General features: G+C 32.8%; 1 protein-coding gene across 1 annotated transcript; it reads left to right on the top strand.

Annotated features, from left to right (window-relative positions):
* The first annotated feature begins 11,990 nt into the window (after positions 1-11,990).
* Positions 11,991-14,910, top strand: LOC137814260 (auxin-induced protein 22E). Its single transcript, XM_068616886.1, has 4 exons — positions 11,991-13,912; positions 14,003-14,208; positions 14,324-14,423; positions 14,537-14,910. The coding sequence occupies exons 1-4, from the start codon at positions 13,674-13,676 to the stop codon at positions 14,607-14,609; spliced, it is 618 nt and encodes a 205-aa protein (XP_068472987.1). The 5' UTR covers positions 11,991-13,673; the 3' UTR covers positions 14,610-14,910.
* Positions 14,911-23,837: the final 8,927 nt, after the last annotated feature.

The following is a 23,837-nucleotide window of genomic DNA, read 5'->3' as shown; positions in this document are numbered from 1 at the left end:
AAAATATGTTACAATATAAGTCAAGAATTTTGAAAATAATTTTATTATGTTTTGTATCGCTTACTGCCCTTTCACTTTGAAGTCTTATCCGGGTTCTTCCCTGTCCAGAGCCAAGCATCAAAGGAAGGATATCACCCTACGGGCCTTCCGCATGAAAGCGAAAGGAAGCGACCGACCAAGAAATCATACATGCAAAAAGAGAAAGGGAATGTTTTTTGTTTTCTTAAAATATGTTTATGTATATATGTATTTTGATTTCCTACGAAAAAGAAAATTTATTTTGAAATTTTCAAAATAATAAATATAATATGGTGAATATTATAAATAAATGTTAAATAATATATTTGTAATTAGAGAATGTTATAGTGGATCGCTCTGTCTAATACAAGTAAATTCATTCAATTACACATATACATATATTGATGTTTCTATAATGTTGTGAATATATATATATATATATATATATATATATATATATATAAACTTTAGAATTGGCAAAGATAACCAAAATATGAATGGTGTTCTGCTAGAAAACATGACTATGGAATAAGTGAAAATAATAAGTTAATTAATAGAAGTAAATAAAAGATAAAGTGAAAATTAAATTTTTAATGAAAAATAGAAAAGGAATTAAATTACATAAATAGTTCTCAAGTTTCCTGATATATTACATAAAAATGTTTGATCTTTTTCTATCTTGTGTTAATACTTCTGAAGTGTTTGAAAAAATTACACTGCCCTCTCTTAATTATTTTTTAAAAAAATAGACCAATTTTATTATAAGAGATTTTTGTAAGAAAAAAGTGCGTGTAAGTTTATGAATCGGTAGCTAAAGTAATTCATTCAAAAAAATAAAAAAAAATAAAATAAGAGAATGATAAATGATGTGCAATAAAGTACAAAAAAGTGTTGATGTACTCACCTTTTGTTTTTACTTTATTTTCATTCAACCAAAAATAAACAAAGGTTGTTTCTACTTGCCTTTCTTATTTCTATGCTACCGAATACTACATAAATATAATTTTTTTCAAGTCACCATAATATTGATGAAGAGAACCAATTAGTTTCAATTATTTTTTTTATAAAAACTCTTACATTAAATATTATTATGAAATTTGACATCTCAGTTATACTGACATCTCAAATAACAATAATTATCTACCACTATATGAAAAAAATATTATTAAAAAAAAGGAAATATAAGAAAATACATGGATTATACCAAAACTCATATATTAACAAAAATGGTATATAGGTAATTTATACATATTAATAAAGAACTATAAGAAAAGACTAAATGAAAATCTATTATACCGATGAAAATATTCTTTATGAATAAAACCTAAGTTAGCAAGTTTATTAGCACATGCATTTCCTTCACGAAAAATAAGAGAAACCCTAATCTTGAAGGTTGTGAACGAGTTTACGATTAGAGGTAGTAGACCTAGGGGGTCAAATGCTTCGTTCATTTGTTTGATTCCCAAGGTTGATAATCCACAGCAGCTGGATGACTTCAGACCTATATCTTTGGTTGGTTGCTTATACAAAATAATCTCGAAGGTCTTATCACTGAGATTGAAAAAGGTGATTAGTAAGTTAATTGATTATAGGCAATCAACTTTGCTCGAAGGAAGGGGATTATTGGATAGCGTCCTAGTGGCCAATGAGGTTTTAGAGGACGTGAAGAGGAAGAAGAAAAATTGTATTGTTTTTAAAAGTTGATTACGAGAAGGCATACGATTATGTTAATTGGGAGTTCTTATACTACATGCTGGGAAGGTTAGGTTTTTGTGTCCGTGCTAGTGAATGAGAGTTCAACTACGGAGTTTCACCCGAAAAGGGGTGTGTGCCAAGGCGATCCTTTAGCGCCTTTTCTGTTTCTTATAGTGGCGGAAGGTTTGGCAAGTGCACCGCTTTTGTCAGAAGTAATAATTGTCCCTAAGGACGGATATCGATCCCACAAAGAACAGTGAATCATCGAGTACAATATTCGCTAAATATAACAACAGAACAATAAAAAAGAGTTTGAAGTGATTATGTTGGCACTGATCAATAAGAAAACAAACAAAGAATTAGTTGCTTCAATTGGAAAAATTGGGATTAAGTTTCATCTCTCTCACTCTCATGTATTTTGATTAGCATGTTAATATTAAGTTCTTTAATTGAGATTGATGCCCGTATAAAAATCATTTATATCGATTCCTCGCATATAAAATCCTTAAGAATGTCCCCTAACTATCGATCCCTCGCATAATTATAAGAACAACTTAGAACGAAACTCAGACGTTTAATAGCAATTAACATTTCAAGTCTATTCCTAGCACTCAAATATGTTAAGTATTGTTGTTTAGGTCCGAACCCTAAAAATACCTCCCGGTCAGATTTAAGATTCTCAATTTGTCACGGAAAATTAAAAGTAAAACAACAATACCAATAATCAATCAAGAACTGAATATTAATATATAAAATATCACCTCAATACATAAGAGTTTGAGTAGATTACTCCCAATCCCAAAGGGTAGAATTAGCCACGCATACTTCTAGCACCTTCCATTCTCCCAATTGGTTACAATTCACTCTATGATGTTTTCCTCTCAATCTGGCACCCTAAGGTTGAGCCTCTAGCCCTCTATTTATCCTAGTTTTCTAGGGTTAGGTTGTTTATTGTGTCGCGCTAATGGGCTAAATGATAAAACATAAAAAAGGTCCAATCTTTCTTTGCATCTTTTCCATTCTGGGACCTTCTTATCTTTATCTTTTAAGCTCAAATCATTCATCTTTAATCCAAATCTCCAATCTTCCTTAGAAATCTGCAATTAACACCAAATTTGGGAATAAAATACTCTTATTCAAATAAAGATCATAAAAAATGTAAAAAGGTATAAATTCATAAATTAGGGATTATTTTATATGTAAATTAGCAATAAATCCTCATAAGTGTCTATATTTTAATATGAAATATTACTGAAATTAGACACTTATCAAAGGGGTGTGTGCCAAGGCGATCCTTTAGCGCCTTTTCTATTTCTTATAGTGGCGGAAGGTTTGGCAGGTGCTGTTAGGGAAGAAGTTGAGAAGAACCAGATTGAGAGTGTGAAGATAGGGGCTAAGAAGGTTAAGGTAAATATGCTTCAATATGCGGATGATACTTTGTTTTTTTGTAAAGCCAATACAAGAAGCGTGTTTAATATGAAAGCCATCTTGCACTACTTTGAATTAGCCTCTCGCCATAAGGTGAACTTCTCAAAGAATAGAATTGGTGGGGTGGGGGTTGATCACATTACAGTACAACAGTTTGCAGCTATTCTTAATTGTGAAGTGATGAAAGCTCCTTTTAAATATTTGGGGATGCTTGTGTGTGTGTGTGGGGGGGGGGGGGGGGGGGGGGATGGGGGGGTGTCACAAGAGAGTTTCGTTTTGGGATGGTGTGATAGAGAGAATCAAAAGTAGATTGGGAAGGTGGAAATGTAGATTTCTTTCGCTGGCTGGGAGGGTTTATCTGATTAAGTCGGTTCTCTCTTATATTCCGTTGTTTTACATTTCTTTGTATAAGTTGCCCTCTTCAGTGTTGAAGGAGATTGAGAAAATTCAGAGAAGGTTTATGTGGGGCTGGGGTGCGGAAGGGAGGAAGATCGTGTGGGTTTCCTGGAAGAAGGCTTGTGAGCCACGAGAAGCGGGCGATCTTGGTATTTTGAATTTAAGGTTGTTCAACGTGGCTTTGCTCAGGAAATGGATTTGGTATTTGGGATCTGAAAAGAGTGGGTTGTGTAAGGAGATACTCGAGTCTAAGTATGGAGGTTGGAGGAGTTTGAGAGAGCAGAAGATTAATAATAAGGATTCTATTTGGTTGAGAGATCTGAAGGGAGTTTGGAGGATGGAGGATTGAGGTAGGAAATGTGATGATTGTTTCGAGTTGGGAGTGGGAAATGGGAAGGAAGTCTTTTTTTGGAAAGGCGTTTGGGTGGGTATTGAAGACTTGAAGAGTAGATTCCCAAGATTGTTTTCCTAGTGTAGTAACAAAGAAGGTAAGTTAGAGTCCTGTGGGGGAGTTGGTTAATGGTAGATGAGAGTGGAAGCTCGTCTGAAGGAGAGGTCTGTTTGATTGGAAGGATAGTGTGTTCACAGTAAAATTTGCTTATCATATTTTAAGAGGTACTTATGAGGGAGATAGTTTGTTTGTTTCTCTGTGGAAGACTTTTGCTCTGCCTTCAGCCCAGTTCACTACTTGGAGAGTGTTGCTCAATTCGATTACTTCTAAAGACAACTTGGAAAGACAAGGGGTTGCAATTGTTAGTAACCTGTGTTGTTTCTGTAGGGTGGAAGTGGAGTCAACAAGACATTTGTTTTTCGAATGTAGGGTCACTTGGCTGGTTTGGAATAAGTGTTATGCTTGGTTGGGGTTAACGTCTATAGATCATCGAAATCCTGTATCACATTTCTCACATTTCAAATTAATAAATGTCCCTAATCAGGTAAACGTGGTTTGGGGAAGCATTGATTGTAGTTGTTGGTGAAATTTGGAAACGCATGAATAAGCATATTTTCAAAGGTGGAGTGATAAATCATTCAGAAATATTCACATTGGCTCAACTAAAGGTATGGTCTTGGATAACGTCTAAATCTGCTCCTGCTTGTTTTTCTTACTCTGAGTGGTGCATCGACCCTCTGGCATGTATGTATTTGATTAAGTCACTTTGATTTTTGCGGTAGTTTGTTTTTGTAAGAAGGGTTTTATTAACTCTTTTGGTTGGGTAGTTTGATTTTATGTAAGTCGTGTATGGTATAGATAATTGGAAGGGGATAAATGGGTCTTGCGTGTTGAATTCTATATAAGAGTTGGATCACCCCTAAAGTGACTCATATTTATTTTATTTTTTCTTGCTGATAAAAAAAGTTAGGACAAGTGTTTCACCTATTATAAAGCATCTAAGGAACATTAATCGTAGCAGAAAATGCACTCCAAACCAAAATAGAATCACACTCAAATTATAAACTAGTAAGACTCATCTTTTATGTTTATTCAATAATATGTATAATTTTATAAAATTCAATAACCAAAACAGTTAAGATAAAAAAAAATCACCAAGTTAGGAGTTTCACTTATAAATAATCATTCTCATAAAATTTATTTTAGTTGGTTTCATTTCTCAACAAACTTTTTTTTAATATAGAATTAAAATATAGTGTATTGAAGATGAACAGTATTTTTTACAGTAGAAAAATAGAATGAAGGTGATGACAGTACATCAGTAAAAGAAGTAAAAGTTTGAAGGACAGGTGAAGTATAGGTGTGAATGATAGACGCAGTGACGTACCCCTGGCATGGCCGCCCTTGACCATGGCTGTGAAACTGGGGGACCAACCTAACCCTCTTTCGTGCAGAAACTGTCAAGGAAATGAACTAATGAGTGCCAACATTTTTAATTTCTCTGTCTCTGAAAGTGATTTTATTTCTTTATTAATGTATCGTCAACTTCAATATCCTACTTCTACATGGATCAGAAACTGCCACATTTTGGTTGTCGGTTTGACAAAATATGTGATTTCAACCCCAACAAAACCATGTAAGTTGGGGTGGTGGTCAAAGCCAACATCCACCAAGAACATTACGTTAACCCATGTTACAAGTTAAAGAAAATAACTTGGTGGTTACGCACTAAGATTTGGTGTATTAATTTTGAGATTCTCAATCTTTAATCCCCTTATTAAAAATAAAATATTTTAATATTGAATGCAGTGTGTACAAATTAAATAGTATTAGATTGTTCTAGTAAATTTATCTAATTGTCTGAACTTTCAACTTTTAAATATATAACTATTAAGAAAGTTGTATAATCTTAATGGTAACTTAGTTGTGATTGCTTTCACGTGCTTATAATCATATCGAATAATAATGGGTAACATATATCTAAACAAAATAAATAAATAGAATGAACGGATGATAAATTTATTTAAAAAATCTATATATGTAAAGTACATTTTCTTTTTCTTTATGAGAGTATAATAGTAGTATAAAAGAAATAAAAAAAAAATTATGAGACTCTGATATTAGTAAAGTTCTAAATTTATGTTAGAATTTGCTTTCTTGTGAACACTTTGGACATAACTAATCCTATTAAATATTTTATATTTTTACTGAAAGACTCTATCTATTAAGGAATTGCACCATAAGAGTGTAACTTACTTTGTGACAAATTGGGTCATTATCAGAACGAATGCAGAGAGTTAAAGAAGGAGCAAGGTAACTTGGACAAGAGGGGTAGTGGAGGAAAGTCATCGATTCCAAGTATGGTGGATGGAGAGGCCTGAAGGATAAACTTTCTAATAATTGCAAGGCCTCTTTGTGGTGGAGAGATTTGATGAAGGTATGGAATTCAGAGGAGTGAGGAGGGAAGTTTGAAGATCGTTTTAATTGGGAGGTTGGAAATGGGAGAGATATTCTATTTTGGTCAGACAATTGGGTAGCCTATGGAGTCTTGAAAAACAAATTTTCGAGATTATATTCTTTGTTTATTCTTAAGGAGACAAATCTACGTGATTTTGGAAGTTGGGTTAACGGGGTCTAGAAGTGGAACTTAAAGTGGAGAAGGGTTTTTTTTTTGCTTGGGAGGAGGATCGAGTAAGTCAGCTCCTTGAGATAATTTCTAACAAGAAGCTCGAGGTGGAGTCAGAGGACAGCTGGGTTTGGAAGGATAGTGAGACAACAACGTTTTCAGTCAAGTCGGCTTATAGGTCTTTAAGGAGAGACGGAGGAGAGGAAGTTTTGAGACTGTACAATTTTTTCTGAAGGATTAAGGCGCTTCCTTCAGCTCATGTTACAACTTGGAGGGTGATTGAAAACAAGGTTGCATCCAAGGTAAATCTAGAGAGACGAGGGATAGGGATCGAGAGCAATCTTTGTTGCTTTTGCAGGCAGTTAGAGGAGTCAACAAATAATTTATTCTTTGGGTGTAGAGTTGCTTGACAAATTTGGAATCTTTGTTATGATTGGTTAGGACTGAGTTCGGTTGATCATAACATCCCTGGGTCACATTTTGAACATTTCAAAATCTTAGATGCATCTACTTCAGTTAATCTTATTATGGGTAATGTTTGGATAACATTGGTTAGTGAAATTTGGAGACACAAGAATAATTGCTTATTTAAAGGTGGTGTGGTTGATCATTCTAAAGTTTTCTCCCTAGCACAGCTTAAGGTGGAATGTTTCAAAGATACCGTCAGTGAATTTTTCGTTCTGTGACTGGTAGTGTAGGGGAAGGCAGTAGGAGATTCTTTATGATTTAAATGTGTAGGTGGAAAGGTCCTTTTGTTCATTCTTACTCTGTATGAGGGTTGAACCACCCCTTAAGTGGGCTGATTTAATTTAGTTGTTTCTTGCTGATAAATAAAAAATAAAAAAATGGAGGAAGTAACGGTGGAAGAAAAAATCAGGATGGAAGAACTAAGATAGCTGAAAGAGTGTTCACTTTGAATGGTATTATTCATTCAATCTAAAGACCTAATCCAACGTAAATGCATCATAAATGGTCATCTCGTCAATGTACTATGTGATTAAAGTGCTACTCATTCTTTTATATTCCATAATTGTGTGAAACATCTAAAATTATCTCCCTATTTATTACCATGTGATTTTAGTGTATATACTCATACCAATGTCCCACTCATCACTTCACTTGCTTGCAATTCTTGTATTTCTATAGACAATAGGTATTTTTATATAAATCTTATATGTCTACCATTATCTCATTTGGATAGTGTTCTAGGAATGGGTTTGTTATCTTCCAATCATGTTCTTCTAAATTGTCATGATAAAATCTTAATGTTTCAAATTAAACATTGGTGAAGTTTATGACTCAAAAGAATTAAAGAGACTATACTATCAACCAAGATGAAGTTCCAAAAAGAATCTCAAGTATACATGATCTTAATGTCTTTAAAAGTCAAGAAAATTTCATTCATTAGTGAGTTTCATGTTGTTTCTTAGTACATTGACATTTTTCTTGAAGATGTTCCTGGATTACCTTCAGAAAGAGAGATAGAATTTACGATAAATTTGGTACCAGGATTAGAACTTATGTGTGTAATCCCTATACGATGTCACCTCTAGAATTAGCAAAGTTGAAAAAACAAATAGGGGAACTATTGGACAAACAGTTCATCAAACCTAGTGATTCTCATTGGGGAGCTCCAATGTTGCTAGTTAATAGAAAAGGATGAAACTATGAGGTTATGTGTGGATTACCATCAGCTTAACAAAATCACCATTAAGTACAAATATCATGGATATTGATTGATGATTTGATGGGTAAACTGAGAGGTGTTGTGTATACTCCAAAATTGACTTAAAATTTGGTTTTTATCAAATTCAAGTCTAGCCAGAAAATATTTAAAAGACAACATTTAGGATAAGATGTCATCATTACAAATACTTGGTAATACCTTTGGGTGTGACTAATGCTCTTGCCATTTTCATAAACTATATGAACTGTATTTTTCATGAATTTTTGGATAAATTTGTGGTAATTTTCTTTGTTGACATTTTAATTTATTCAAAAAAATAATGAGGAGTATGAGATACATTTGAGGATTGTGTTACAAATTCTCACAAAAAGATAATTGTATAGGAAATGATCAAAGTGTGAGTTATAGTTAGAACAAGTTCAATTTTTAGGATATGTGATATCTTAAAGTGACATTGCAATTGACCTCTCAAAGATTCAAGTGTTTTCATTGGAAACTATAAAAAAATATCAGAGTTACATAATTTCTTAGTGAAGCTACTATAGAAAGTTTATTAGAAGATTTTCTAAATTAGCCAAAACTACAAAAAAAAAATCATGAAATAGTAACCAATTTTTAGAAATAAAAAATAATTAGTTGCTATAGTGACTAAATTATAGACTATTTTAGAGACTAAAAAAATTTAGTTTTTAAATTAGTTTATATTATTGTTAAATAGTTTCTAAATTAGTATCTAATTAGCTACTAAGGTTTTAACTACCAAATCTTAGTAGATAATTGGATACTAATTTATAAATTATTTAACAATAATAGAAACTAAATTTTTTTAGTCTCTAAAATAGTTTATAATTTAGTTATTATAGTAACTAATTATTTTTTATTTTTAAAAATTAATTTCTATTTCATGATTTCTTGTAGTGTAGCGCATAAGGATTAACCTTTTCAGTATAATATTGCAGCATGTTTGAGTTTAGTTTTTAAGAGTTCGAGAAAAAAATTAACATATCAATTTTAGTTTTTTCTGAATATATATATATATATATATATATATATATATATAAATTAGAAAAAAATGCAAGAAAAAAAAAGTGACAACTTATGTTTCATGACAACTCAAACATGAAGTTAACTATCACTATTATAAAATCATTAATTAGAAACCAAATTTAGAGACAAAAAATTATTAGTTTCTATATTGACTAAATTAGATACTAAAAAATTATTAGTTTCTAAATTAGTTTATATTATTGATAAATAGTTTCTAAATTGATATCTAATTAGCTACCTACATTTAGCTATCAACTATTTAAATTCTAAAGTTGGTATCTAATTAGATACCAATTTAGAAAATATTTATCAATAATAAAAACTAATTTAGATACCAATAATTTTTTTAGTCTCTAAAATAGTATCTAATCTTGTCAATATAGGAACTAATTATTTTTTGTCTATAAGATTGATTTTTATTTAATGATTTTTCTATATAGGACAATATCTGAAGTTTGCAGTTTTTTTTTAATTTTGAGTTTGAATTTTATGTAAGAAAAATATATTTAGAAAGGCTCTTTTTTTTCTGTAAAATTTGTTAGTGTAGATTTATATAAAAACAAACAATAATACTTTGAGTTAAAAAATTAGCAAAAATTGTAATAAAATTTAAATTTTGTTTTATACATGGGTTTGACTTTTTCCCATTTCCAATGGTTGAATTTTTTATCAATTAATATAAATATATTTTATACTCAGTTTAGCTTGTTTTGGCTCAGGGATGGATTGAACTATATGTATTTTGGATTTGTATTGTTAAACCAAATGATCATAGATATTAAGTCATTTTCTAATTTATAAATGTGGACCCATGAAGGATGTTTTTTTGATCGGCAAGAAATTTTGATTAGTGGAGAAGATAAGTTCAATTATAACGAGAGATGTTTGTAATCTGAATAACTGTGAAGTAGCTTCAGGTTAACTTCTCCGATATTAGTTAGCCAAACAAATACACTTGAATGATCCCCTCATCTAGAGTCTTAATACTGTTTAAATTGAATTATCTGATGAGAATATTTAAGAATCATTAACAATATCAATGAAACCCAAATACAATCCTAAGTAGTAATAAAATATGTGTTAAATCCAAAAAAAAGAACTCCAAAGGAAATTTAGAAAAGAACATATGAAAAGTTGAAGACAAAGGTAACGAACCATGCATGAAAAGTTATCCATAGAAATGGTAAAACGATTAGCTATTAAATATGATTTGTGAATGATTAAAAAGTGGACGTTAAGTTGAAGAGTTGAGCGGCAATGAGAGATAGAGTTGTATTACATCGTTGCTTAATTGTCTGTGCTAGGTGTTGATGAGATATGATAAATGAAGGTGCATTCACACCCTTTCATGCCCTATGTGTGGCCCAAACAATCAATCATATTCAATGCTTTCGCATCCTGGGGAACAAGGAAGCAACAAGGGTGTGGGAGTGGGGACTCCCCAACAAAATTTTATTTCATTTCATTTAATCTAATCTAATTTCATTTCATTTCAATTTAACTTAACTTGGGCCTTCCTCACTACCTCCTGCAACATCAAAACAAAAAGGCTTCAATCTTATCACCCACGTGTGCCTCAAGGCCCACATTGTATCACCATCAAAATTAAATACATCGCTCGTGTGTGTTTTCATAAAACGCCACATACCCACGCTACCTGCCACTACCCTGCTTCCAAATTAAACACTACATTACTTTAATCACCGCCTTTTTCCATTTCCACAACCCTATTTATCATCTCATTTCCCTTCTTTCTTCCTCTATTACGTGCCTATATATTTTTCTTTTCCATCCCTGTACCTAGGCTACTCAACAAAACAACACACACTTTTCTAAATTTGGTTTAGAGTTAAATCCCTCACCATTCTAATTTCGATGAACCGATTCCATTTTCCAAGCCATGTAGTTCGTTTTTCAAGTGTTGAACCTAACTTATATAACAGACATTGGTAGTGATAGGTGACAAACAATGAAACCAATTGATACTACTTAGCTTCATGAGAGTATTTGCATCCGAAGGGAAGTGCATGAGTTGGGTCAAGAAAAGGATGCCCCTGTGATTTCGTTTTAAAAAATGGTTCTGCATGTAAACGTCACACTTTTTCATATCGCCGTTGCCCAATGTTTAACCGTTTTGCTTACAAACCTAACATCTATCATGCATGCGAGTATGCGAGTGGGGGCTTTGGAGACGTTTCATTATGCTTTAATTTGTGGCGTGGCCCAAACAATAATTGGCTCGTGTTGTGTGTAGCGTTTTGGTGAATGTGCAGAATTAATGTGAAAAAAGGGAACTCATGAGGAACCCTAATATCCTCCCTGTTGGTAGGACTTGGGTACGTCTATCATTGAACTAGATAGATTTCTCATGAAGTCTGATCAAACCCTAATAAATACATAAGAAACCAATTAATGTAGTTAAATATTGTTTGTGTACGTGAGTTATAATCACCAAAAAAAGTGTACTTCATACTACACGTGTATAATTACATAAAGTAACATGTTAAAATATATAGCTATTGGCTGAGTGAACATCTAATTGCCCATTAATCAAAGTAATAAAATTTAACGTCCTTTTACTGTATCTTTTTTGTGGACTCTATAAACTTATTCACTAACTGTGTTTGGTATCTATATCAGATATATATAGGCCAAAAGATTTATAGAAACTATAAATATTTGCTTTTGGAGACGTGAAAAGTGTTCGATGGAATCAAGTTTCAAGCACACACTTAATTGGTATAAACGGCATCATACTGTTTTAATAAACTTTGTTGTTCTTCCTTTTATTCCCTCCGAAAATTTACTTCCAATACGAACTATGTTTTAACTTCGACAAAGTAGAATCTATTGGATATGTAATCAAAATACACAAATTTTCACGAGTCCTCCCTTTATAAAGTACGAGGAACAAATTTTAAGATTCCATGTTTCACTATATTCAAAGTATTATTTTTTAAAACGTCTTGATGATTAAACACCATCTTTTTAAACACCTGATTTAATACTTATTATTTTTCTTCCTATAAGATCAAGCTCCTCCCTCTGTTTCATTTCTTGGTTTTTAGGTGACAAATCACGATTAATTTGGGCTTAAAGTGTGGTCAACTGCTAAACTTACTCTGTGGGAGCAGAATGGGCAGGGTAATCTTGTAAGGGAGTTAGGCAATATGAGAACCAACGTTTTTTTCATGAATGGTAAGATAAGACCTTAATTTTTGCTGTGATCTTTTGTTTGGTTGTAAGAGATACTATAGGTTCTGCTAGTATGCGTGCAAAGAACTAGTTTTGTGCTAGAGTTTTGCTTAATTGTGCAAGTCTAGAGCAGTTTGAGACTTTAGGAGTGTAAGAGTTAAGATCTCATTGTTCTTTTTGTTGTAAGGATAATGATAGATTAGTAACTCATATTTTTTTATACAATACATATAAATAAATTCTGGAATTGCATTAATTAAAAGAAAAATCGGATATCTGCTTATAGTTATAAATCAATTTATGTAATTAAATAGACATATTTGATTATGGTGAGGATTAGGATTGGATTACTTGGCAGCATATATATGAAACGAAGATGCATTGTTGAGAAAGGACCTAATCCACAGGAATTTCAATGAATGCTATATATTGTAGATTAAAAGTGTATTATATAATTAATATTAAAAGAAAAAAGAGCAGTTGGAGAATGTAGAGATAGGATGGAAGGAAGGAGGAGTTGAGCATAGCACATGCAAATCCACGTGGCAAGCACCCACTGGCCAACATCCACATGGTCATGCCCATCCCATCAAGGACACCCAAGTGGGTCCCACACCCCTGTCACATGGATTTGTTCGCATACAGATCCAACGCTCCTGTATCGACTCCCAAAAGCTCACACCATCGAAACCGTTGGTTTCTGGTCCACGTTTGTCACTGTCATTGGCTGTGTTTGTTGCCCCGCTGTGCCCTCCCATTTCGACAACCTGCTTTTTCCTGTCCTTCATGTGACAGACAGTCACATCTGTCATACGCCTCCACCGTGTGGAGTGGGCCCCACGCCCCACTGACGCCTTGTCAATCTTTGATTGGTTGGTGAAAAGCGCGTGTCACAGACGAGACATGGTCGGTTAGGTTATCCCTCCCTCGCTATGCGCAATTCATGCACCCTGAGCATATGTGAGCTACATTTATCGTCCCTCACTAACACGTTTCTATAAAATTGACGAGCCACCACATCTTTTTCCTATCTTCTATCAATCTCTTCCTACCTGTATTTATATATCTCTCTCTCCTTCCCATAAATCAGAATTTTCCATCAACCTTTGGATTCGGAATTGAAGGTGTTCATCTACCTATTTAATTCATATATTGTGTGAACTCGTCAAATAATTGAGATCGAATTCAATATGGGGAGCTATCAAACTGAGCTCAATCTTAAGGCCACAGAGTTGAGGTTGGGATTGCCTGGGAGTGATGAGCCTCAAGAGATACGTTCATGCAGTGGCTCTGTTGTTAGAAGCAGCAACAAGAGATCTTCACCAGAATCCAGTGTGGAAGAATCCAGGTGCAAAACCAACACTAACTCTGACACTTCTGACTCCACAACCACAAGTGATCACGACCAAGACACTGTCCAGCCTGCAAAGTAAGCCACTTATATATTTATATTTATTTTTTATGTATGTATATATATAACGAATGAAAATTAATGGTGAATAAAATGAATGGATTACAGGGTACAAGTAGTGGGGTGGCCACCAATTAGATCTTTTAGGAAGAACAGTCTACAACAGAAGAAGGTGGAGCAGGGCGATGGAACTGGAATGTACGTAAAAGTCAGCATGGCTGGTGCACCTTACTTGAGGAAGATAGATCTAAAGGTTTACCAAAGCTACCCAGAACTCCTCATGGCCTTGCAAAATTTGTTCAAGTGCACATTTGGTACGTAACTTTGTTTTAGTTTGGCAATTGATTTAGAAAAATGAAAAATAGAACTTGATGAGATATGTGGAAGGTTGAGCAAATGAATAATGATCAATGGTTAATTTTTATCCAGGTGAATATTCAGAAAGAGAAGGATACAACGGATCTGAATTCGCCCCTACTTATGAAGACAAGGATGGTGACTGGATGCTGGTTGGAGATGTTCCATGGAAGTAAGTCTTTTGTTCTATTTCTTTCTTTCACTTTATATTTATATAATTGAATAGTTTTTATCATATTTGTTGTATATTCTCCATCTCATAGAGCTGTGTTTTATTAATTGCAGCATGTTTGTATCCTCCTGCAAGAGGCTGAGAATAATCAAAGGATCAGAAGCAAAGGGGTTGGGTTGTTTATGACCGAGGATAGTGAAGAGGTCTTCAAAGACAAAATCCTTTCTGTTAAGTGCAAGGTGATTATGAGAAGAGACCTCATACATAGTTTATCAGAAAAATAGATTGATGTTATATGTATACATTATTTTTCCTTTATTGATTTCAACAGAGGCGGCTTTGAGGTCTGCTTCTTTATATATGTAGTCTTCTAAAAAAATCAACAGAACTGGAAAAAAAAAATTGAAAGAGAAAGAAATATAAGAAAAGCTAATGCTGTATTGTACAGATCAAGAATATAATAAGAATCCATTTTGTCCTCGCAAAATATGCTTATGGGGAGAAGTTCTTCTTTTGATCATATATATCTTTCCGTTTGATTTTAGAAAATTTGATGTTAATTAATAACTACTCGATCTTGGAACAATCAAGGGATGAAACGAAAGAAAGGAAAAAGGTGCTCTTTAAACAGGAGTCAAATATCCCATAAGAATATTGAGAATTCCACCACCATGTGAGTGGATGAGCACCAACAGATAGATATCAAGTCAAAAGATGATAATTCTTTGTCCAATATGTGTATTACTTAACCCCATACTTTTCTATAAGCTTAGTTAACGGCACTAATTATTCGAAAGCTAGTGCCACCTTAAAAATTTCAATATCTTAACTTCTGCTATGATTTTGGATTTTCATTGAAAGAAATTTTCAGAAGCTTGGTTTCGTGTATATTTTGATTAATTATGAACAGAAAAGCAAGATGTTCTCTTGCGCTAGATGCATATATATAGACATATACTTTTGATCTGTTAGGCAGCTGGCTAATGAAAATGGATCCATACTTACAACGAAATATTACATATGGAGATTTCTTATTATAAACGAAGAAATTGTTATATAGTTAAAAATGCTATGTTTTTAGGACCTTAACTAATTCTTATACGATTAATTAACTAGATATAATATTTCACATCCATCAAACCATCATACAACTACCTTTATTAATACTACCAGAAACACGCAAGCCTATTTATCCGTATTTTTCTTTTTTATTTAATTTTTATGATAATAGAAATTTAATATAAATACAAAAATAGTTTTAAATAGTGCCGTGATTGAAAATAAATATTATTTTATTATATATGTGAGATTTTGCATTAAAAATATATGAAAGTATATACTCTCTTTTTATGATTGAAAACAATTTATGTACATAAAAAAAGCGGTTATAGTATATAAATAGGTATAGATTTTATTCAATAATTTAATATTTATATAAATATGATGCGTGCTACCCAGCTTGGTGAAGAAGCTAAAAGCTACGCTTTTTTTCAACACCTGAATAAAGTGGGAAATGTTTCTGATATGGGAAAATGAACACATCAGATTTACAGTTTAAAACGAAAACTAGTAACTTCATTTAATTATGATAATGTTATAACTTTTAATAATTTGTCCTACAAAATTTTCAACTATTTTACAGAAAGATATTAAATGAAAAGCAAATATGTTTATTTTTATAAATATAAATTTATTTAATTCTTATCCAAAAGAATAGAAGAAATCATAGAGAATAGAGAATATTATTAGAGGATTTAGAAATACACCTAATCTATCTAAATAATGTTGTAAAAGAATAATAGAGGACTTCTCATCATTCAATTTTTCACAATGAAGCACTTTTTATTCATTATTAAAGAATATCACCCTATCAAACACGAGGAATATGGGACAATCATACTTAACAACTTAATAACCAAGAAAATGTTATACGTACACTTTTGTGTTATTTTACAAAATTAGAACATATAATAAAATAATAATATTTGTATCCTTTATTGTTAACTTATCTCAAATCACCTTACTTTTTAAAATTAAAAAATACGTATTAGTTATGATAGAACACTTTTAAATATATAACCGTATTTGATGTACAATTGATTCCATTTTTAGTTAAAAATATATTTAAATTAAACATAAAATGTATGATATATAGTTTAAAAGAAAAAAAAATCGAACCAAACCAATTAGTACAGTTTGATTTAAATTGATTTTTGCAAAATTTTTAATTCTAATTTTTTTATTTAAGATTTATTCTTTCTATCTTTTAAATTAAATTATAATTATAAAAATAAGTTACTCTCATAAATATATTGAATAATAAACTGACAAAATTACAAAATATTTAACACATTTTTTTATCGGTGAAGAATAAATTAAATTAAATAGAACATTTAGAATTTTTTACTACTAAGAAATTATTAAATATAAATTAAATTTAAAGAAAAAAAGTAATTGTTATATTTACTAAATTAAATATTGTTTTAGAGACTATAATTTTTTTACTATCTAAATTAATTTTTATTATTAATAAGTAATTTTTGATCTGCTATCTAATTAACTAACAAGGTTTATCTTAAAATTGTTTAGATCCTAAATGCTCCATTTCACATTTTCAATACAATCTTTTTAAATAGTCTCATAATAAACTTTTTAATTTTTAAATGTTATTGATAATATTTATACTATAAATTATATTTAAAATTATAGTATAAATAACATTTAAAACTAGAATTAAAAATAAAAATTATTAATTATTTAAATTTAAAAAAAAAAACTGAGTTTAAGTTTAATGATTTATTGGAGTTTGAGAAGCAAAATTGCAATGGTGAAAAGTTGTGTGTGCAAAGAGGATAATAGCTAACTAGTGAGAACGAAGAACAGAGGAAGAAAGATAGTGGGAAAAGGGAAAGAGAGATTCTGAATCAGTAAAGCGTAAAATGTATTTTGTTTATTGAAAAGTAAAACAGAGAGGTGCATATATATAGAAAAAAGCAAAAGCCTAAAAGCAGTTGGCATAAAGACAACAAAAGAAAAAATAAAAGACAGGCCAGACCCAATAGTAAAATAAAAACGGGCCTTTAACACTCCCTTAAACTGGGAGTATAGGTTGCGCATTCCCAGCTTGGATTTGAGGGTTTGGAACTGCATGGATTTGAGGGTTTGGAACTGCAGTGGAGGAAGGGGTTTGATGAAAATGTATGTTATATGTTTTGCGGAAGTGATGGGAAGTAGTTTGATGAGGTCAACAATGAGCTTTTCCCGAACAAGGTGGCAATCAATTTTGATGTGCTTGGTTCGTTCGTGAAAAACTTGGTTGGAAGCAATTTGTATGGCAGATTGGTTATCACAGTATAAAGTGGTTGGCTGGGCAAAGGTGATGCGGAGGTCTATGAGAAGATAAGTCAACCATTGTAACTCACAAGTGGTGGTGGCAAGCGCTCTGTATTCAGCTTCAGAAGAGCTACAACAGATAGTTTGCCGCTTCTTGAACTTCCAAGGGATGAAGGAATTGCCAAGAAAAATGAGTAACTGATTATGGACTTGCAGGTGTCAGGACATGTGGCACATTCTGAGTCGCTAAAACCACGAAGATGAAGAGAGCTTGTGCTGGGCAGAAAGAGACCATCACCAGGGTTGGCTTTTAAATAGCGTAGGAGTCGTGAGACAACTTGTTGGTGTAATGTTTATGGGGCAGAGATGGCCTAGTTAAGAGTGTTGACAGTGAAGGCGATGCCAAGACGAGTGTTGGTGAGGTAGATGAGGCGTCCAATGAGTTGTCGGTATGCTAAAGTGTGTTCGAGTGAGAGGATTGTACCATCTGAAGATGTGAGTTTGGAAGACAGAGGCATTGGAGTTGGTACTGGTGCTGAGTTGAGCATCCCGGTTTCTTGTAAGAGATCAAGGGTATATCTTCACTGGTTGAGGTGCATGCCAATGCTATTTTTAGCAACCTCAAACCTGAGGAAGTAGGTGAGATTGCCCAAATTTTTTATTTAGAAGTTGTGATCCAGAGCATTGGTAATAGAGTGAACATTATATTTAAAAAATAATAAGTGATTAATCGAAGATAAAACAAAATTGTTATCTAAGAGGAATTGAGAAAGTTTGGAATACCATTGTCTACCTAATTGACATAGGCCATAAAGAGAGTGTTGGAGTTTACAAACATGTTGAGGAGAAGGGATAGAGAGGTCAAGAGGAGGAGTGATGTAAACTTCCTTGTTAAGATCACCATGGAGGAAAGAGTTATTAATATCAAGTTGTTTTAAAAACCAGTTTTGGGAAGTGACAACAACAAGTAATAAGCGTAAAGTAGTTAATTTAGCAACAAGGGCAAAGGTATCTAGAAAATCTAGACCCTCAATCTCGTGAAAAACTAAGCAGGTTTTGTGGCGCTCAAGAATGCCATTAAATTTGTGTTCACTCTTGTATACCCACTTGCAACCAATAGGTCACTTCTCGAGAGGAAGAAGGGCGAGTTGCCAAGTATTATTGGAAGCAAGAGCAGAAAGCTCATCTTGCATGGCTTGTTGCCAACAAGAATGTTTGGAAGTCTCGTTGTAAGAACGAGGTTTATTACTAGAGAAAGTTGGTACGAGATAAATAACAAAGTAACCAATCATATTCTAACAATATTATGCTAAGAATAACATAAATACATATACACTAATAGTCCCCTCAAACTTAACGTTATTGATAACATTAAGTTTATTGAGTCTATGATGCAAGAGACAAAATCGAGCTTTTGAGAAAGTTTTGGTAAAATTGTCAAATATTTGTTCGCATGAAAAGATGTGAATAACAAAATTCATGATTTAGCACTTTCTCGTCAACAAAGAAGATGTTTAACATAATTCTAATAATGCTATCTCCATGAATTTAAGATTGAAATATTAGGTGTTGTATGTGAGGACAAAAATATTCTCTTACAATTGAAGATTTAAAAAAAACAAAACTGTAATGAAGTTTTGGACTTTTCTAAATTTTTTTTTTAAATTAATTTTTATTTAATGATTATATTTCGTGACACCACTTAATAAGCATTTTGAGTTTGCTTTTGTACCACCAATAGAACAAATTATGGCCGAAGAAGATGCAGCAACAGAAATAGATAATTGGTCATCAACTTCAAAGGTTCAATATGCATTACAGTAAACATGTAAATTGTAACCACAGTTAGGAGGAGATGCACTATGAGATTGTGCCTATTAATTAGCGAAATACGCGTTTTATAAATTTCCAATACTCTAATAAAAGTTGTTTCATGAATGGACTGACTTTATTAAGAGTATAACTAATCTCGAGTGTAGAAAATGTGATATATTGAAAAGGACCAACAATGGACCTATATAATACAATTTCAACAACACATTGCAAATTTTGCATGTTTTCATGTGAGACTCTGGATCATATATTATCTTGTATAACCTAATTAACCTACACAACTCCTATTCCAAGTTGTTAGGAGAGACCTACATATGCCTATATTTAAAGGTTGAGCTTTGTTTAGCTTTAATCACTTGATTAGATCACAATTATATACATCAAATGATATAGTGATATCTTGAACATAAAACCGAAGTGCTGAGATATAACATGATTTTCTTAACTTTGTGGTTGTCGGCATTTGAGGTAGTACAATCTATTCTTGCGCTGCTTGATACCAGCATGGCATTGGGTGCAACATTCGTTTTAATTAAAATTAGACTTCACTTTCTTTTATTATATTCTAAGAAAAATTATGTATGGTAAACAGTGTTTATGACATGTTACTTTGTGTTGTTATTAATTCTTTTTTTCTTCTGTACTATTTGGCAGTTACGTAATATAAACAAAAGCTATTAATATGACTAAAGTACTAATTACTCACGCTCGTTCTTTGTCAAGGGTTATATGAATAATTCTTTGTTAGATTTTTCAATCCTGAAGTTTATTAACGCAAACGGTCATGCTAGAAAAATAAAGTAGGTTGGATTTAATGTATATTTTTTTAAACAATTTTTAACATGATATAACTGATTGAGAGAGTTTGATACCTCAATTTTGTTGGGATATCTTAGTTTATAATGTGTTGCATGCATATTATTATCTTCATTAAAAAAAAAATTAGTTAAAAATATTCAAATTTAATGTTTTTTTTTTTTTAATTATAAACTTTTTTCATTCAATTTGAGGTCCTCCCCCACGTATTATTTGGATTTGGGTCAAATCGGACAACGAAGTGCGTATTGTGTGTTGGGCCTGTACCCTTGGTGAATTACTCAAATTTTTTATATGATATAGAGATTTGGGTCTGCACCTCTACATTTTTCTTCCTGCACCCTTACATTTTTCAAAAATACCAAAATTACCTTTTAACATATGGTCCCCAAAAATTAAACGGAAGTTTAGTTGTAAAATCTTCAATTTTAATCTAATATTTATAAAAGAAATTACACATTAGTTATTAACTAGTGACCCAAAATAATAGTTAATTAAGTTTGGTTAATTATTATTGGCCTCCTAAACTTTAACTAAATAGATTATAACTTTAGAATTATGATTGGTGCGGAGAAAATTTAAATTGAGCTTAGAAATAGCTTGTTTAATATTATATATGAGCAAATAATGCATTTACACTCTTTTGAACACACCCCTTTACGAAAGTTTAAAATTATTTTTAACAAGTTATCAATTCAATATTTAATACACATTTTAATTCAAGATGACAATTTACGATAAATATGTGTTCAACATGTACATTTGGCATGTGGAATTGAAACATTCTAAACTATTACATTGTCATGATCCAGTAAATAATTTGTTTCATAACTATTGACCAGTAAAAAGAACTGCAAAACGAATTTTAAGGTTCTGAACAAAATCTACATATTTTGATCATAAATATATAAATAACAAAGGTTACGAAAATATTTTTATTAATTTATATAAACAAATTATTCACGAGTTGTTAATATCGCTTTTGCAAAGCTTGAACTAGCTTCACTTCATTAATGAAACTCAATATAAAATTTGAGTATATTTTGTTGGGTATGAAGACATGACAAATTGCGATGAGCTGACTAGACACTATGTTTAGTAAGTGAGCTTAATCATTGTGTCCACTTTATTATCTCTATTTAAAATATCATTGTGCTTGTAATTTTGTGTGCAATAAGATAGAATGAAAACCTAATAGTTGTCTGTGTGGATGTAGGTTGCAATTGGCGACCGAAACACGTTAAATCTTGTGTCGTTTATTTGTCTGCAGTTGATTCATGATTGTGTGTGTTGCTTACGTGTGCGTTTTTCCCATCAAGTGGCATCAGAGCTTGGTTCGTTTACACACTAGAGATCCGATCAGCAAAATTAATCTACGAGACATCAAAATTGTGGCTGCAGTATCGTCCCAAAACTAGAGTTTCGCAGAGGTGGTAGCAACGTCCCAAAGTTAGGGTTTCGTAGAGGCGGCAGTAGCATCCCAAAGCTAGGGTTTCGCAAAGGCGGCAGCAGCGTCCCAAAGCTAAGGTTTTGCAGGGGCTGCAATAGCGTCACAAAGTTAGGGTTTCGCAGCGGCGACAGCAGCGTCCCAAAGCTAGGGTTTCACAAGGGTTTCAGCGGTGTCCCAAAGTTAGGGTTTCACGGTGGCCCAAGACTCGCAACAACCCAAACCTGCGACTCGCGACAGGTGCACGCAGTAGGCGGTGCAACGTGTAGTGGTGTGGGTCGCAACAGAAGTGGTGGCGGCTCGCGACTTTGTGCAGATGGCTTGCTCGTAATATGGTCATGTCCAGTCAATGCGGCGACGGATCGCGTTTCGCGGCGAACAGGTGCAGGTGCGTGTGGTGAGCAAGACGGCACGAAGGTGCATTGCAATGGCAATGACGGAAGACGCAGGGTGGTGCGTGCTTTTTTCTGCTGGTGTAGCAGTGACGGTGCGGTGTTAGGCGCGGGGTGTGACTGTTTTTCGCTGTGGCACGAAGTTAAGACAGTTCAGTTACTGAGCACATTAATAAAATGAATTTGATCTTAGCCAGACTTATGTCAGTGGACATTAAGTTCGATGATGAAGTTCAAGCTTTACTACTGCTATTGTCTTTTCCTAACAGTTGGTCCGGAACGATTACAACATTTACTAGTTCAGCGAGATCCGATGGATTCACTTTTGAGAAGATTCGTGATCTCATTCTTGGCGATGATGTCCGAAGAAGGAGTTTTGGGGAATTATGTAGTGAATCGCTATATGTCATCAGAGGTAAGAAAAATAGAAGAGATAGTGGGAGCCAGAACAAAAGAAAAAGTCAGTCAAAGACTCGGGATTGCTCAAGTGTAACATGTTGGAACTGCAAGGAGGTGGGACATTTCAGGAATCAATGCCCAAATGATAAATAAGTCAACATTGCAAAAGACTTCGCAGATGAGGACCTTTTAGTCTGTTGCGCGGATAGCAGTGTGGATTCCTGGGTCATGGATTTTGAAGCATTGCAGAATCTAGTTATTGGAGACTTTGGAAATGTAAGATTAGCGGACAACAGAACTCTTGATGTTACGGGCATGAGTGACATAGTGTTGAAGACACCAGTTGGTTTCTGGACTTTGAAGGATGTCAGAGTTGTTCCAAGCTTGACGAAAAGTTTGATTTGTGTTAGGCAGTTGGACTAACAGGTACATGAAGTGAAGTTCGAAAATCAACAGTGGAAGGTTGTCAAGGGAAATCTTGTCATAGCCTGCGGAAGAAAGAGAGGTTCGTTGTATATGGTCGGATTACCGTTTGAGGGAGTGACCATCTCAGTTCAGAAGATAAACAAAGTCCGGTTTACAGAATCTCGTGGGCAGAAGAGGGTTGTCTTTACAAGAGAGAAACCCAGAGCCATAGGTCAGATTCAGAATGAAGGTAGACCAGTCAGAGGTACTTATGGCAGTGGGAGCACGGGTCATGCTACTGAGGTTCCTAAACGACAGTGGGTTAGGAGAACCAGTATTCCAGCTGTTGAAACTTCTCCAGAAAATTTCTTCTTTTTGAATATGGAGAGTGTTTGTTCTCAGGTTGTTCCAGGGTCCGACAGTTCTTGCAAGTGGGAGCCAGAAATGGGTCAGTGACTGACGTGTTGAATATAATATAAAAATTATTTTTTTATTAAATTTTTTTATAATTACAAATATTTTAATATTATTTTTTTATTTAATATTGATTCATTATCAATAATATGGTAGCATGAATAATAATAAATAAATATAACTATGAATTATAAAAATAAATTTATGTAATAATAATATTAATTATAAAAAATTAATAGAAAATAGTAATATTATTTAAATTTAATAGAACATAGTAATTTATATTTATTTAATAAATTTTCATATAATAAAAAGTAATATTTTTTTAACTGAAATATTTGACTTTTTTTAACTGAAATATTATAACTTTTTTTC

Source organism: Phaseolus vulgaris, chromosome 1, assembly GCF_000499845.2.
Source record: "Phaseolus vulgaris cultivar G19833 chromosome 1, P. vulgaris v2.0, whole genome shotgun sequence".
Taxonomy (NCBI): Eukaryota; Viridiplantae; Streptophyta; class Magnoliopsida; order Fabales; family Fabaceae; genus Phaseolus; species Phaseolus vulgaris.
The sequence above is the reverse complement of the archived record's forward strand: the minus strand, read 5'-3'. Positions and strand labels throughout refer to the sequence as shown.